The 15,735-nt window shown below is 47.0% G+C and overlaps 1 protein-coding gene across 3 annotated transcripts in view; it reads left to right on the top strand.

Annotated features, from left to right (window-relative positions):
• Window positions 1-12,907, top strand: part of LOC142880106 (transcription initiation factor TFIID subunit 4) — a 79,873-nt gene extending 66,966 nt beyond the window's left edge. For all 3 annotated transcript variants that reach the window (XM_076013775.1, XM_076013777.1, XM_076013776.1), the window contains one exon: window positions 10,658-12,907. In XM_076013775.1, the coding sequence (XP_075869890.1) occupies window positions 10,658-10,831 (174 nt within the window). In that variant the 3' untranslated portion in view covers window positions 10,832-12,907. The remainder of the gene's footprint in view (window positions 1-10,657) is intronic.
• The last annotated feature ends 2,828 nt before the right edge of the window (window positions 12,908-15,735 follow it).

Here is a 15,735-nt window from a genome sequence, read left to right as displayed (position 1 = left end):
ATGCAAACACAAGGATGCAATCAAGGTTTTTGGTTGGATCTTTTTTTTTTTGTTTTTACGTCATGCCCTTTGGGGGAAAAATGCATTAAACGCGTAAATATGGATTTTCTCGTGTACGACAATGTTGAGGATGCACGTAAGCGCGTTTATCCGATTATCTGATTATTGCCTGTGATCGGATTACACTTTGTAAACACACTCAGATTCCTAAATCCATGAATAGTTGATGTGGTCTGATTGAAAAAAGGCCGGCGCTGCTTTTTGGAAGGATTTTTATATACACTCACAACAAAGTCCGGCGAGCCACAAAGCATAAACACACCTTCCAGGATGGTGTGTGTCACTGTGCGCTGCTGCTTTGCGGCAACGTTGTGTGTATGCGTTTGCGTAGCCGTCCAGCTGTGCCGGTGTGTGGTCTACGACGACTGTCAAACACACCCTGACGTCGTTCTCCAGCAGCCGCCGCCGTTGCTGCGCTGCACTGGCGCCCCCACTCCATTGCGCCGCCATTACACCATTGGAATGCGATGGCTTTGGGTGTGTGCTGAAGCTGTTTGGATACCAGGCAGTGCCGGAAGTGTGTTTGCTGGGCGCCGACGGGCAACTCCCTGCAGCCGCCCGCCTCAGGTGCAGGAGCGACTGAGCGCTTCCTTTTAGGAGATGTGTAATTATTATGGCAGACAAAGCAGTGGATTTAAACCGAGTCAATATGTAGATAAGCGTTGTGCACACACGCACGCTCAGCTCCCTGGAAAATGATGCCGTCGTATGCAAGCGGGCGAAAAAAAGCAGGTTGCCAAAATGCTGTGCAGGTAGGAAGGAAGCCTGCTGGGCCTGCGATGGGAGGGTTCGGCCTCCAGGAAACACAGTGAAGCCTTAACCAGTCCAAATCCTGGGATGCTGCTTGCCATCGTTACCCCCCCCCCCCACCCACCCCCCAACCCCCACCCAACCAGCTGGCAAGTTGAGTTTCAGTTTCTGCTATTTAGTGCCAAATTTGCTATTCTATGAAATGTCTCAAGAGCTCCAGTAACAGCTAAAAACCATTCATTTTTAAAGTGACTCCATGAAGGAAGTTTCTGAGCGTCTGGAGAACCTCTGTGTGCCTCCACGGGTGAGAACCACTTTCACAGCAGGTTGACAGTAGCAACTGTGGCAAAGAGAAGAGAGAGAATCCTCCTGTTAAAGTTTGGGTCTTTCTGGGCCATCTATATAAAACATGAAGCCCCCCCCCCAGAAGAGCCTTTGGATTTTAATCAGACCTGCTCTTCAGACGGGGCCCGTTTCCTGCCTGCCGCACTTAGCAGGCGTCACATCAGGTGCACTGGGGACCAGTGGTGGCGGCGGCTCTGCCTCCACTGGGCTAAATGGTGTCAAAAAAGGCCCCATTTATGTCAATTTGAGATCAAGGGACGCTGCGTAGTGTGAACTTCAGCCGTAAACGTGGGCTCTCTAATCTCTCCCCCCAATCTGCATAGGAGCCGCGGCCCCCTCGGTGCCTGGCGCTCCTGTGAGTCAGGCGTCTGTGGCGCTGGTGTGCAGAGTGGCAGCAGCTTGGGATCCTGCCTGTCGCCTTCTTCTTCTGCTTCTTCTTCTTCTTCTTCGCTGCTGTTTCACCCCCTCTCCCCCGCCCCTCCACCCAGCCCCCCACCCCCGCTCTAATTAGGTCACTTTGCAGGATGCGCACCCCTTGCTATGGTCATTTACGTTGGCTCCCCCCTCTGAACCGATAAGCTTTTGTTAACTGCTTGTTCCTACTCGGAAACGCTGTGCGTCGCACATCAAAGGGTGGACCACCAGCCTCATTTGGCAACTTCTCCCAGCGATCCATCGGCTGCAAAACACCCCGGTGCCTTGATTATTAACTCAGTCGCCACCCTCTCATTCAACTTGAATTAAAAATTAAAAGCCAGCAGAAATGACAGCGCCACGCCATTGAAAGTAAAGTCTGCAAAAACCAACAAGGGCTCATTAGTGAGCGGTTCTGAAGACCAGCATTCTGACTTGAGACTCATTACACTTCTCCTATTTTAACTCTAATTGGGTTCACTTTATATATGAAATGCCTTAAATATTTAATGTTGAAAAAGTTCCACTTCTGATACTTTATGTAGCCAAAGATACTTGGCCTGCGTTAATTGTCCAGGTTATCTGGTGAGCTGCAAGCGGTCTTCTGGTGGAAAACTGCACTGAAGGAAAAGCTGACAGAGCCGCCGCTCGCCGGAATCCCGGCTGAGGTGCAATCAAATAATAAAGACGGGAACAAAAATAACGCACAGTGAGCTCAATCTGTGCATTCCTGCTTTTTAACTTTAACTTGTTGTCCTGTTTGTGACACCAGTGGAGGAGACTCGCTGTTCTTGTAGTAGACGCGGCAGTGGAGGCATACACACCTTATTGTGCTATATGGTGTCGTCAAGCCAGGCTGCTAATAGAGCCTGTATGGTATTTAACAAGTTGTTCAGCTAACCGAGCTCGGAGCATTTTAATTAAATAGATTCAAAACAATGTTATGCTTTCCTCATCTGGTTGCCTTCACACAATCTTTTGTTTCTCTCAGGTTGAGAAGAGAAGGGAGAGGGGGCGGCTGGTGTGTGTGTGTGTGTGTGTGTGTGTGTGTGTGTGTGTGTGGAGGGGGTGTTTCCAGGCAGGAAAGTTTGAAGTTCTTTGTTTGGAAGCGAGGTTCCGGGTGCTGCGGCGCACTGTTTAGCTGGGTGACCCTGTGACTGTCTTCTGAGGAATCTTATGAGCAGCCCTGCAGAATAGTGCTCCAGGGTCGGCTTTCATCTTAGCAGTAACCTGTGGACTTTGAAACTCAGGGCGATGGAATTGCAGCTTTGTCAGTACACTACTAATTAGAAAATTCCTGACCTGGAGCGAGATGTTTTAATTATGTGTTGTGTCAACGAGTTTGCAGATTTAATCCGCCGTTGATACACACTCAAGTTTGCAAACTGTGTCGCACATTGTAGTAGATCAAGTGGAATGGCGAAGGGCCTTTTTCCTCCCGCTGCCCTCCCCCCCTCTGCCCCTCCTCCCCCCCTCCCCTCCTCCTCTCCTCCGTCTTCCTCTGCCCCACATAACCTTGCGCCTCTCCTGCTCCGTGTTTGCTAAGAGCCGTCGCCTGCCTAAGTAGCCAAATTAGACGTTGCGGCTAATGTGCGAGCGTGCGAAAAAAAAAAAAAAAGGAGAAGAAGAAGAAGAAGAGGAGAAGCTGCTCCGATTCGCCGTGCTTTGTTAGGAGGCTGAACAATGTGACAGCATTGTGCTGGGCGTGAGCTCTCCGTTGCAGTGAGTCAGAGTGAGGCAAGGCAGGAAGGGGTTAAACAGAAATTGAGCGGGGATGCTGGGGGCAGCAGTGCTGCAGAACATAGCAGTGTTCGTGCGAAGGCAAGTCATTTCCCGAAACACTGCAGACACATGGCCTGCGGCGCTCTAAAACCTTTGGAGACCAAAATGGCTTGCAGGAGTTAGAAGTAATAAGGTGTTTTTTTGCCTTCTTTCTCCTTGACTGAAATTCTGCACGGTTGCTATGCATTGCCATGGAGCTGTGTAGCTGTTTTTATGGTTTATGTGGGTATTAAGATGCTCTGCAACCGGCCATTTTTTAGATTTGTTGTTCTTTACTTGTGAAGCAAATGGAAGTTGTTTGTTTTGAAAGTAATTCCCTCGTTTTTTTTTTCACCCCACATTTTTTTTTTTTTTTTTTGTGTCCACCGTGATCAGAATGCTCGACTTGACTCTTATCCTTCTGCATCTTTGCTGTTTTTCCCCCTTTGGGCTGTACATGAAATGAAAAAATTAACAAAGCATGTATGTAGTGGAGAAAGAACAGATACAACCCATTTGTTTCACTGCGCTGTGTTTTAATGCACAGTGACAATAACCACCCTTTGTTCCGACCATTTCATTTGTTTTGCATGGAAGGAACCTGCAAAGGAAAACCCAAAGGCCTGGGTCCTGGCTTTCAGTGCGCGTGAAGATGCCGTGTTGGTCCATTCTGACCTTTGCCACGATCCATACGGCTGAAGCCAGATCCTTTTCATCCTGGTTCTGTTAATCTTGCCTGTCTCGTCTGCTTCAAAGAGGCTCCAGCATATAATCTGGCCACGTACATCTGCGAGTTATTATTCTAATTCTTAATTCGTTTATTAGAGCTGAATAAACTCCACATCAAATACATCACTCGGCCAATGTCAGAAAGCCCCGGGCCAATCAGCTGACATCTGTTAACTCTTTCAGAATGGCCTCATCCAGCATGTCTGTGGGCGTGGAGGAGCGAGGGGAAGGAGAGCAGAGCGAGAGCAGAGCGAGAGCGGCGGAGAAAGTCTCTGTTGCTGATTAATGGCAGCCGTAGGAGAGGCGTTTGGGGCCCATGTGGAGATGAAGCGGGGCTGCACTCCCACGGCTGGGCTCCGCACTGTAAACAACGCCGTGATCGGACCGGGCCAGCGTTCCCCGGCCGAAATGCGGCGTGGAGGAGAACATGTGGGAAAGCTTTGCTCGCTGGCACGCCGTCAACCGGCCAGTCGCTCCACCAAAAAAAAACAAAAAACGGTGAAATACTGCGTATGAGAAGCCCAATCACTCACTCGCTCAGGCTGGCGGGTGGGCGGGGCTTCTTATTATTAGAGGGAGGAGATCCAAAAAGGTGCTTTGAAGCCGCTCGTTCCAGCAGGGAAGCTCCGTACAGCTGAGAGAAGTGCAACGCTAAATCTCGGCTGGCTAAATGCCACAGTGGGCAGCGGCGTCAAACAGGAAATGCATCAATATTTTACCAGCGGCTGCCATTAATTTCCACTCTGAATTCAGCAAAGCACCGCCGAGTTTGCCGTGGCTTTTTTTTTTTTTTTGCTCCACTTCTTTGTGGGGCTTGTCAACAGTCTGTCTCTGTTGTGCTATATATGTCATCCTGCCCCCGAGCGCTCGCATCAAGAGTTTGAGCCATTTTTTGGAGCATCAAAGTAATAACAACAAAAGCGTAATGTTGTATCATGAACAGCTTATCTGTTTCCTCCACCAGCGCCGGTAATCTCCTCCTGCCACACCAATGCTGAGCAATGTTTGTGCACCACTTTCACCTAGCGCAGCGTGTTAGCATGTCAGCCGCCTGTCGTCACCAGCAAACACGGCACGCTTGTGTGTGTGTGTGTGTGTGTGTGTGTGTGTGTGTGTGTGTGTGTGCGTGTGCGTGTGTTGTGCTAACCGTGCACTCGGCACCTTGTGCTGGGAAGGAGTGCTGACACAGCAGCTCGGCCTGCCCAGGACGGAGCTGCTGTGTGTGGATGGCAAAGTGGGCCATTAACCCGCCGCCCTCGGGTCTGACCCGGGCCAAATCCAATATTGGCTCCGGCATCAAGGCAGCGGTGCCACTCACCATTCAAGACCTCGGATCAGCAAGAACTATGGTCCTCACCCGCAACCACCCCCCCCCCCCCCCCCCCCTGCTTTTATTCTCCACGTCGACGGAGGGCTGAATGTGAATTCCTCAGGACGCCAGCGAGCGCCGCCACCGCCGCCTCCTCTGCACGACTGGCTGGAGTCACAAGCAGAGCGAACAGGAGGCGGAGTGAGGGAGAGCGTGACACATTCATTATTAATCAAAAGTAAATTTAGCAAAATGGGATTAATCTTAGCCCTCTTTAGCGCAAAGTGATGGTGGCCGGCCTGAGCTGGACTCTGCCGCCCTCTTTCTTCCACTTCAGTTGACCAGATGGCACAGAGGGCCCACAGGTTCCTCAGGAGTTACTGACTCGCTGGCTTCCTCTTCAGGGAGTAAACTCACAGCGCCACACAAGGCCTGGCATAAGTACTGCAGCGTTCTCAGTCGTCGGATGTGTTTTTTCCTGAAGCATTTCCGAAAATGTTCGGTCTCCAAAAATACTGAGTCATTGATTAAACGGCCTAAATTCTTTAGATTTCTCTGTCGTACCTGCGACAGAGTCGATGTGTTTTTGGAAAAGTGAATCCAAACTCTTGATTTAACTTCAGATTTTACCAGCAGCGTGAGCTTCATTCCTCCTTTGGCTGCAGCCACTAAACGGGGCTGTTACTGAAATCTTTCCAAAATCCTGCTTGGAAATGATGAAGAGCCTCCAGTTATGGTCCCACTGTATTCACTCCAGCAGCATTCACTGCTAATCCTGAGCAGCGGCTGTTGTTTGTAGTCAGCGGCTTCTTCTTCTGTGGTTTTTCACAGTCGTCACATCACTCTCTGTTTTTAGAGAAGATTGCTGATTGGTCCTGGAGTCTGATCACCTACATTTTACTGGCTGTCCAGTGGAACTTTGCACAGATGAACGATTTCTGTCTCAGAATCTGTGAGTGCACGTCGCTGTAATCGCGCGGCCCACTCTTCTGTCGACGTTGAGATGGTGCAGGACTCAACAAGGTTCCCGGCAGCCTTAATAAATCCCATTCTGTCCGTCTGTTTTGGAGTGATTCCGAGTGTTGGTGTTGTCACAGATCACTTGGTGCCTTTCTTCTCACATGTTGCCCCCAATCTTACTCGCTGTCTGCGGGAGCTCATCTCTCTCTCTGCTGTGTGTGTGTGTGTGTGTGTGTGTGTGTGTGTGTGCGTGTGTGTGTGTGTGTGTGAAACCGTAATGGGATGAAATGGTGTAAAATAATGTGCGTGGCCCATTGGCACATTGTCATTTACGTCAACACCAGAGGAGGCAGCGCGGAGGCTTTATTATCCTCCTCTCCTCTCTTCTCTTTCTCCCCTTTTCTTCTTCCCGAGCTTCAAACAAGTCAAATGTCTAAAGAGATGTATCGAAGTATCCCTGTGCGCTCCGTACGATGGATATGTCATGTGACATGGTGCCTCCGAGCGCCCCCATCACAGATAAAATGACAGATGCTGTTTTTTGCCTCGTGGATCTTTTCCCGGCCAGCCTGATTTTTGAGACTCGTCCTCCTGCTTCTTTCTTCTCCTGCGCTCCTTCCTTCCTTCCCCTCTCCCCCCCCCTACAACCCCCCCCCCCCCCCACCGCAACCTCATGCAAACCCTGCCATTTTGTCGTTGTCCTCTTTGAATTTCACAGACGACAATGACGGTGTAATTACAGAATTGTTTCCGTCGACGTCTGTTTTCCTTTATTGCTGACAGCATCCCAGTGCAGTGGCGAGGTGGTGGTGGTGGTAGTGGTGGGGGGGGGGTGTATGTGCGGTTGGTTCGCACAGACACTGACGACAACACAACAGTGTGTTTGCTGGCACATGGAGGGCACATAAAGACAGCAGCCCGAGGAGACGCTGCGCTGAGTGAATTCCTGGACAAGGCGCTGACCTTTCTGCCTGTGTTTGGATCACTTAAGCCCCCCCCCCCCCCCCCCCCCCCCCCGCCTCTGTCCCTGAAGGGGAATGAGGCATTCTGGGAGCTGTGGAACAACACGACTGCAGCAGCCGCTTGTGGCTGTACTTGCTGTCTTCACCTCCACCCTCCGTCCGTCCGTCCAGGTGGACTGATGGCTTTGATTAGTCAAATGTGTGGCAGTGGCGGCGGCGGCGGCGGCGGCGCCAGCCTCTCCGCTGACTGGCAGTAATTGGCATGGCGGCAGGCAGGCCCATCTTTCACCTGACGGTCATCCGCCATCAACCTGATGAGGGTGAGGGTGAGGATGAGGATGAGGATGAGGATGAGGATGAGGTGACTGCAGTGAGGGGTCGCTGAGCGCCCCCAGGGTGCCAGTGAGCCAACTGCACCCACTTGTGCTTCAACCTTCAACCCGCCCTCAGAGAGCTGCACTGGGATGATGATGATGATGATGAAGATGATGACGATGATGTTGACGAATGAGTCAGAGTTGGAATCTACCATCAGCCCACATTCTGTTGAACTGATTGAAAGGAATATTACATCGTTGACTTCATTATGAATGGGAGCAGAATGGCACTCGGTTGAATCCAATCCACTCCTGGCTGACACTCAGTGAAAGTTCTCCTCTTATGTATTATCCCATGGTATTGTTCTTGTGTATCATGTATCCTTAAAGAAAAAGAAACATTGAAAAGAGACCCGGGTTGATTTTAGCTGTTTATAGTCTCGCACGTCCACCGGTATCCTTCAATACACTGAAGTTGTTTTCTAGTCAATGCTGTCTCAAATCGCACGGTGCTCTTTCACACTTCCTGGTAGTAAGCGGCACTTTGTTGCACCAGCCTTCTTTTTCTCCTGGTTCTCTTTCAGGACAAATAGAGCCATTAGCATTTTAAACCAAGGGCCTGAGATCTGAGTGAGCTGACAATGCTAATGGCACACGCTAGCACCATTATCTTGGAGTATGTGAAGTTCCCGTCACTCAACGCAGCTTTGTCCCAAAGTTCAAATCAAAGTTTTGATATTTTATCTGTACGGCTTAAAAACTCAAATGTCAAATTCAACCTAATTGTCGACTTAAACCTCTCCAAACAAGAAATTCTTGATCTGTTAGTCAGCGGAGGAAAGATCCTCTTGGTGTGTGTTGTTTCTCCACCACTGGCACTGACGGCGTCCACGGCTGCCAGCGCTCAGTGGATGTGGTGGAGATCAGTTGGCGGTCAGAGGCGGCCTTGCAAGCTTCACTCATCGTCCAGGCTGCCGGGTTCAGGGAGTGTAGCGAGGGGAAACTGGAGACAAGGCCCCGTCATGCAGTGTACACAAAGACAGGCATGAGGGGGCGGCCGCTGGAGGGACTTTTGTTTGCTTCTTGTAAATTCATACCTATCATGTGTTTGCAATTAAGGCCTGTTTGTACTGTGTGTTTACAGAGTGGTGCAATCAATGTAATTGTGAGAGGGTGTTCCTGCCTGAGACGTCTGTCTTATTTCTCTCTGCCTGGGTTCAAGTGGGCACTCGCTGCTTTGCTTTCCCAATGTTTCTCATTTCCAAACGTAAATGCGTGTCTTGATTTGTATCGCCCGCTGTATACACTCCTCTTTTTTATCTTGCTGGTTTTTCCTGGATGGAGTACAAACAAGAAGGGGCTCAGTTTCACAATGAGACGTCAGCTCAGATGTGTGTCAGCGCTGGTCACAGGGGTGGAGGGTGTGGGGGGGGGTCTGGGTCTGGGTCTGGGAGGGTTTTCTGTAGGACGTATGGAATCTGAACACACAAAGAAGAAGTAGATTTCACTTTGGGCTGAGGTAGAATCTAGGAAGAATCTTTTTCTCAGCTTTGCGTCTTAGAAAATGAAAAATAAATGAGACTTCGGAAGCGCTGCCCACATCTGAAGATTTGAACTTTTGTATTTTTGCATTTGTTTGATTTGGTTCCTGCTCAGCACAAGAGATTGTTTATCGCCAGCAATACTCCTGGCTATTGATTGTGTGAAAATGTTTGCTTCTCATCAATGATCATTTTATAACATTTAAAGCAGGAGGAAATACAATATTGGCAGCTGGTTGTCAGCGCAGACTTTTGCACGGCAACAGAACTCCTGGGCTTCACTGGGGAATCAATTAGAACCGAATCCCCGAAAACCTGCAATTAAAATAGAACTCATTTGATTTTTCTTTGTGTCGAGTAATTGGCTATGTTGTGTTGGAAAGATAGCAATTTTTCAATAGAGGGTTTCCTATATCAACAATAAATATCATTGCAATGCAGTTAATACGTAGCATTTTGTCAAGGTTAGGGTTTTGGAGATTGTGAAGTAAAAACGTGTTTTTCAAAACAGAAAAGTGACTAAAAAAAATTTTTTTTTTAAAAAAAGAAGTAAATTTCCCTGCAAAGTAAGCATTGAAATGCACAAGTTCACCTTGTGAATTGGAGATTCTGTCTTCACCTCTGTGTGCTGCTGGCAGAGCTGCAATAAATCAACTCTGCACTTTATCCCTCTTGTCATCCGACTGGCCCGCACACCGAGGCCGCGCCTGCTCTACCCAGCCACCAGTGGTACCTGCTCTTGCCCTGCACCTCGGCCCACACGAGCAACTGTTAGCTGGGGACTTGCTATCCAATGAGTAACTGCCATGGAAGTCAGTCATTTCCACCTGTTTGGTTGTCAGTTGTTCCTGCTTCCTTGGAAGAGGCCTGTTGTTGCACTGCAGTTGTATCACTCAGGTGTTAAAACTCATCTTGCCAACCACCAGCAGAATTCAGTCCATTTTGTAACCAATCAGCAGCCTCGCTGGACAGAAGAGGTCTGGATGTCAGAACTGCTCCAAGTGGTTCTAAATGGAAGACCAATAAGAAGAAATGATGACCTAAAATAAATGAAAAGTGGCTGCTGCCAAAGAGGTTTGCTTGTATTCAAGACAACTGCAAAAAGCAAAGGCTTTTCTCGGTGGACAAACTTGTTTTCCCTTTGACTGGTATGAGATTGGTGTTGACAGGTGTTTGGATGAAGACTGTACGATGCATCGCAGCGCCTCTGGTCAAAGCTGGCAGACACAAACCTGATTGTGACGCTTTAAAGCAGACGGACAAACTGCTCTCTGTCCAATCACCTTTTGACTTCTGTGCCTCCTGTTGTGTCTGTGGCCTCTTCACCAGAGGACCACCCAGGTAAAGAAATCAAAGAATTTCAGAAAAGGTCCAGTCCAGTCGGTCTGGGCGTTTGAAACCTGAAGATTTATGGCACTGTTAGAATGTCACCTGCCGAGTTGGACCCTCGACCTCCGCCTCTGACCTCCACCTCTGACCTCCACCTCTGACCTCCACCTCTGTCTGCAGGTTTCGGGCGGTGTGTCCGGCTCCCTGGCCAGCTCCTCCACACCGTCCACGTCGTCGCGCCAGTACACACGGCAGCGCATCACCCGCGTCAACCTCAGGGACTTAATCTTCTACATGGAGCAGGAGAAGGAGACGACCCACTCCCTCCTGCTCTACCGTGCCCTGCTCAAGTAGCCTCTGGTGGGCTCGGCGCCCACCAAAACCTCCTCCTCCTCCTCCTCCTCCTCCCACCCCCACCTCCCCCTCCCTACCAGCCACGTGCCTTCGGATCAGGTCTAATGTTTTTAGCTCTGTGTCTCCATATGTACTGTAGTGACGTTTGATGTAGCTTCAAATAAGGCGCGCAAATGCGAAAGAGAAAGAGAAATAAATCTGTCCGTCTCTGTTTAGGTTTAATATGTGTGGTGATCCTTCTGTTGAAAGGCCATATCTGATCTTCTGAACATTCACCTGTAGAAGAGACAAAGCTGTGTTTGTGTGGCGGGATGCGACCCTGACTTGCTCCCAGCTTGCTCGCTGTAGCTCAGCCTGCACAAGCAGTCTCAATGAAGCCGGTGACGGTCGCAGTTCTCACCTGACTTCCATTACATGTGTTTGAAACACTTGTAATTCCGTTCATCATTTCTAATTTAACTCAACGAATTGGAGAGTTTTGCTGAGCGGGGACGCCGCCTACGTCACCATCATTCCAAACAGCAGCATCTGCTGGGCTCCGTTTACCAGTGTGTAAATACTCTTGAGTTATTGTACAAGCATGTATGTTTGATTTTTTATTTTTTTTTATTTTTTTTTTTTTATCTCATGTGAGTTTTGTAAGAAGAAAAGAGAAAAAAAAGGTGTTGATATTGTGGAACTCGATGTTTCTTCTGACCGTGAGCTGATCCTGCTCTGCTATTGGACACCAGTTTAAAGCTACAGACGCTCTCACAACCAACCCTGATGGTTTCTGATCAGAGGTGACGGCCGCGCCAGGAATTCTTGTGTTTTAATATTGTTTGATTCATGCATAATGTGAACACTGTTTGTGTGACGAGGAATTTCCCAGTCGTGTAGTATTATGATTACTTGACAAAAGAGTCAAACAGATTTTGGATTTGCGATGTCTGAGGGTCGGTGACACCAGAGTCTGGAAACATTCCGTTGTCTTTGAATTAGAAAAAAAAAAAAAAAAAAAATCTCAGTGTCCCCCCCCCCCCCTACACACACACAAATTTTCACTTTGTAATGACTGAGAGACACGTCGTCCATGAAGCGATTCACTGCACAGCGTGTGGACTCGAGGCTTTCCTCTCTGACTGACTGGTGCAGCTGTAGCGTCCTGGGAGCCTCGTCCAGCCCACAACCCATCCTCACTCTGTTTCTGTCTTTGTGGAACTGATCGTAGAGATGAATGAGACTAAGCACTCGCTCTTAACACAATGTTGTCATTATTAGAATTATCGTTGTGGTTGTCGCTGTTATATTTATAGATATATATATATTTTTTTCCCCAATCATTGTTTTTGATGTGAGATTGTCCAGTATGTTTTTTCTACTCGACTAAATGTCTCGGCCTCTATGCAGCTTTTCTCGTCATACTGAAATTTATTTAATGATGGTCGACATTTCAAACAATTGTTGTGCATTGCACAGTTCAACGGCACTTTTCTTTTTAAATTCTATTTTTTATTTATCCGACAACTTAAAGCTGTCGCTGTATCAGAGCAAAGAACGACTCTTTAAAATATAATTGCCAACTTCTGAAGACTTCTGGCTGAGAGTTTCTTTTTTTTATTTACCCTCTCTTTTTATTTTGCTCTTTATGCTCAACAGAGTTTCCTTGATTTGAATTATATGTCCCTAATATTTTTCTTTTGAGAACAAGCACAAGAACGATTATTTCTGATGTTTTTATTGGTGATTTGTATGGTTTCTGGCCATTTCACAGGAAATTTGTACTTCTACTACACCTACTACTACAACCAACTACTACTACTACTACTACTACTACTACTACTACTACTGCTACTACAGCTTTTTAGCCAAAATATTAGGACAATGTTACTGATGGAAACAGCTGGAGGTCATAACATTTCAATGTAAGGATGATTTGTAAATATTGTTTACAAGACTCTGTGTTTATTAGAACCACATTATTTTTTGGTAAACTCTTGTACATATCTTTAAAATTTCCTGTTTGTGTGAAAAGAACAATACTTATGTATTTGTACCTATTTTGTAAAGGAATAAATAAGCTGTTTACCTAACGTAGCCGATGGCTTCCTGCGTTCTCTTTTCTCCACTTTATTTTTCCACTCGTAATGAAAAACTGCCAACTACGGAGTTAAAAAAAATGTCTTTATCCCCTTGAAAATATTGGAGTACTTTTATGGCGTCAAATAAACCGGCAAAATTTTTCATGATATGCTTTGGTAAAAATCGTCATTGCCCTCCTGGTTCACATTTAAACCTCTTAACATGCTCTAAATCACATCAACTTTGATAAACACCTGTATACCGGTTTTAACTTTCAATGATAAAAAAATTAACCAGATAGCCCCAACAGCGCCACCAACAGAAATAAAATCTATTACCAATACCTACTACCAATATTTAAATCCCTTTACTAAATCAAACTTCAGGAAATGGCAGAAAACATGAAAAAGTCACCGTTTTCGGATGTTTTCGGACGTGTTGTTATTTTGTATTCTCCTTCTCCGTCTCATGCTGAACTATGGTACGACGGTCATTTTGTTAAGTTTTGGCTGATTAAAAAAATTTTTGGAATGGTTTTGGCCCAAAATCTAAACAAATAAAAAGTAGTAGTATGATTTTTTTTTTTTTTTTTTTAATGTATGGACATGTTGTGCATTCTATTACTCTTTTTCATATTTAACTTTTGTAGAACAGTCATCCCAGCGAGTTTCGGGTACTTTTACTTTTTTTTTTGCCCCTGAAAAGAAATCGACATACTAGTGTGTCGATTTTACTTTTTAAATTTTTTTCCAATTTTCGCACATGTTGAGATTTTGCATCGCAATTCTCCATTTAATTGTAATTCTCCAGGGGTCGGAAGGGGTCAGCAGGCGTCTGCAGGCGTCTGCGGGCCACAACAGGCTCGGTCCCTTGAATGCTGCTTGCAGCTTTAATTCCTCTCTTCTTTTTTTTTTGCTCGACAGTTTTACCAAAGTCAACCGCTACTTTAGTCCCCTTCATTTCCATTTCTAACACAGCACATGCTCAGTACAAACTGAGTCAAGCGCGGAAGCACAACTAAGAAAAGTCCCTCTAGGTTTCTGCTGCTAATTAAGCCCAAGCATTTTTGAAAAGACCAGACGATTTAACTGGGTGTAAAATATTGAGCTTTGGGAGCGTATTGGTTTTTTCCGACGTCTCAGCTTCGCTGCCGATCTGGATATAGCCGCACAGACGACCCCGCCGCTCAATTTCAGAGGCGCCGCTCAAATGATTCATGAGCTGAATTCTATAGTGATGGTGCGGAGAGCAATGAGCAACACAACACACGTACAGTACTTCCTTTTATTATCTCAAATATGCGAGAAAAGTCCAATGGAGACACTGTAAATGAACACATGCCCTTTAATACCACAGTCTAATTGTTTTTTTGTTTTTTTTTAACACTTTAAATAATATACATTTGCACCTTATGATACCCTTTGAAACGTCTCCATCCATATGTACACAATGTCATCAATGTTGTCAAATCTTCTCGCTGTTTCTTGTGCCGAGGACGACTGAGGGGTCTGTTCAAAACACAGAGGGAGGGGCTTCCTGGGAGAGCCGCCGCCCCGATGATTCAATATACAACAGCTGTACAACTGAGCCTGCCTCAGTGGGGGGGTTTGTGGTCCTGGCCAGCAGGTGGCGCTCTGGAGTTCACCTGCCAGGCTGAACTGCAGCTTGGTGATGTGGAGGAGGATTTAATTTTGTGTGGTCAGGGTGGAATGCTGCTTGGTCCTTAACGTTTTGACGCTGATCGAGTGAGTTGAAAATATTGATGGTCCCATGTTATACAAAATTCAAATCATTCAAAGTATTTTCTCACCATAACGCGTGTTCGTCCGTGAACTCCCCGAAATTAAAGTCCCGTGGTTTACTTCTTTTTACTTACTCCACTGTTCAGGATGTTTGTGCTAAAAAACGTACTTCCACGAGTCAATATCAAATATGTAAATGCAAAGCAAAGTCCCTTTTAGTAAGGAGGCTGTAAACGGAGGGATAAATACTCTTATTTCCTAGAAATCTGTAGAGTTTTGTAGATAATTCGCTGTGCGAAAATCAAAATATTTGTTATAAAATGGGACCTTTAATGTTTTATTATCATTTTGCTGGAACGTCAGTATGCATATTAACCCCTCATCTTTTAATTCTCCCCATAAACTAACCTCGTTGAGTGTCTGTGTCACATGAATGGGATGCGAGGACTCTGTTCCAGGTCAGGCAGCAGCACATTGACTCATCAGTTTACTGATGTGGCTGCATGGAGGTGGGTGGGTGGGTGGGTGGGGCTAAAATATAAGGAGAAACAAAAACATAAAAAAAAGAAGGAACAACACAACAACGGGATCGGGGGGGGGCAGCCTGACTCTCTACTGGCACCACTGAGCTGGGGGCCGTGGAGGAGGAGGAGGAGGAGGAGGAGGAGGTGACCAAGTGGCGCTGTGAAGACTCCAACATGCCTTGGCACATGAAAGGCCTGCTGGACCATTCGTTCCCTTTGAGGCCACTGGATGCAAAGGCTGAGGCCACCAGCAGGTCACTACAAAGATGAGCCTCTGAATGCGAAGCTGCGGGCGCCGTGGCGCTGCACTGGGAGCCACACTTGGACCAAGCTCATTTTTTATGCTTGTTTAAGCAGCAAACCTCAGGATGAAGAAGCTATTAGGAGATGAACTGCCCTTTTCTTTTTGGACGGGGCTATTTTATGAAAAACAAACCCAGTTACAGTCAGAGAGACGTCCGGAGTCGGCGCTGACCGGAATGGTTCTGCTCGCCGTGTTTTTCATCACTGCACTCGACTGAGGGGAAAAAAAAACAAACTGCATCTCAGAGACTCACAGATACAAAAGAGAGCTTGG

The sequence above is a fragment of the Nelusetta ayraudi genome, unplaced genomic scaffold, assembly GCF_046127955.1.
Source record: "Nelusetta ayraudi isolate G7.1 ecotype Tasmania unplaced genomic scaffold, CSIRO-AGI_Nayr_v1 ptg000157l, whole genome shotgun sequence".
Lineage (NCBI taxonomy): Eukaryota > Metazoa > Chordata > Actinopteri > Tetraodontiformes > Monacanthidae > Nelusetta > Nelusetta ayraudi.
The sequence above is the reverse complement of the archived record's forward strand: the minus strand, read 5'-3'. Positions and strand labels throughout refer to the sequence as shown.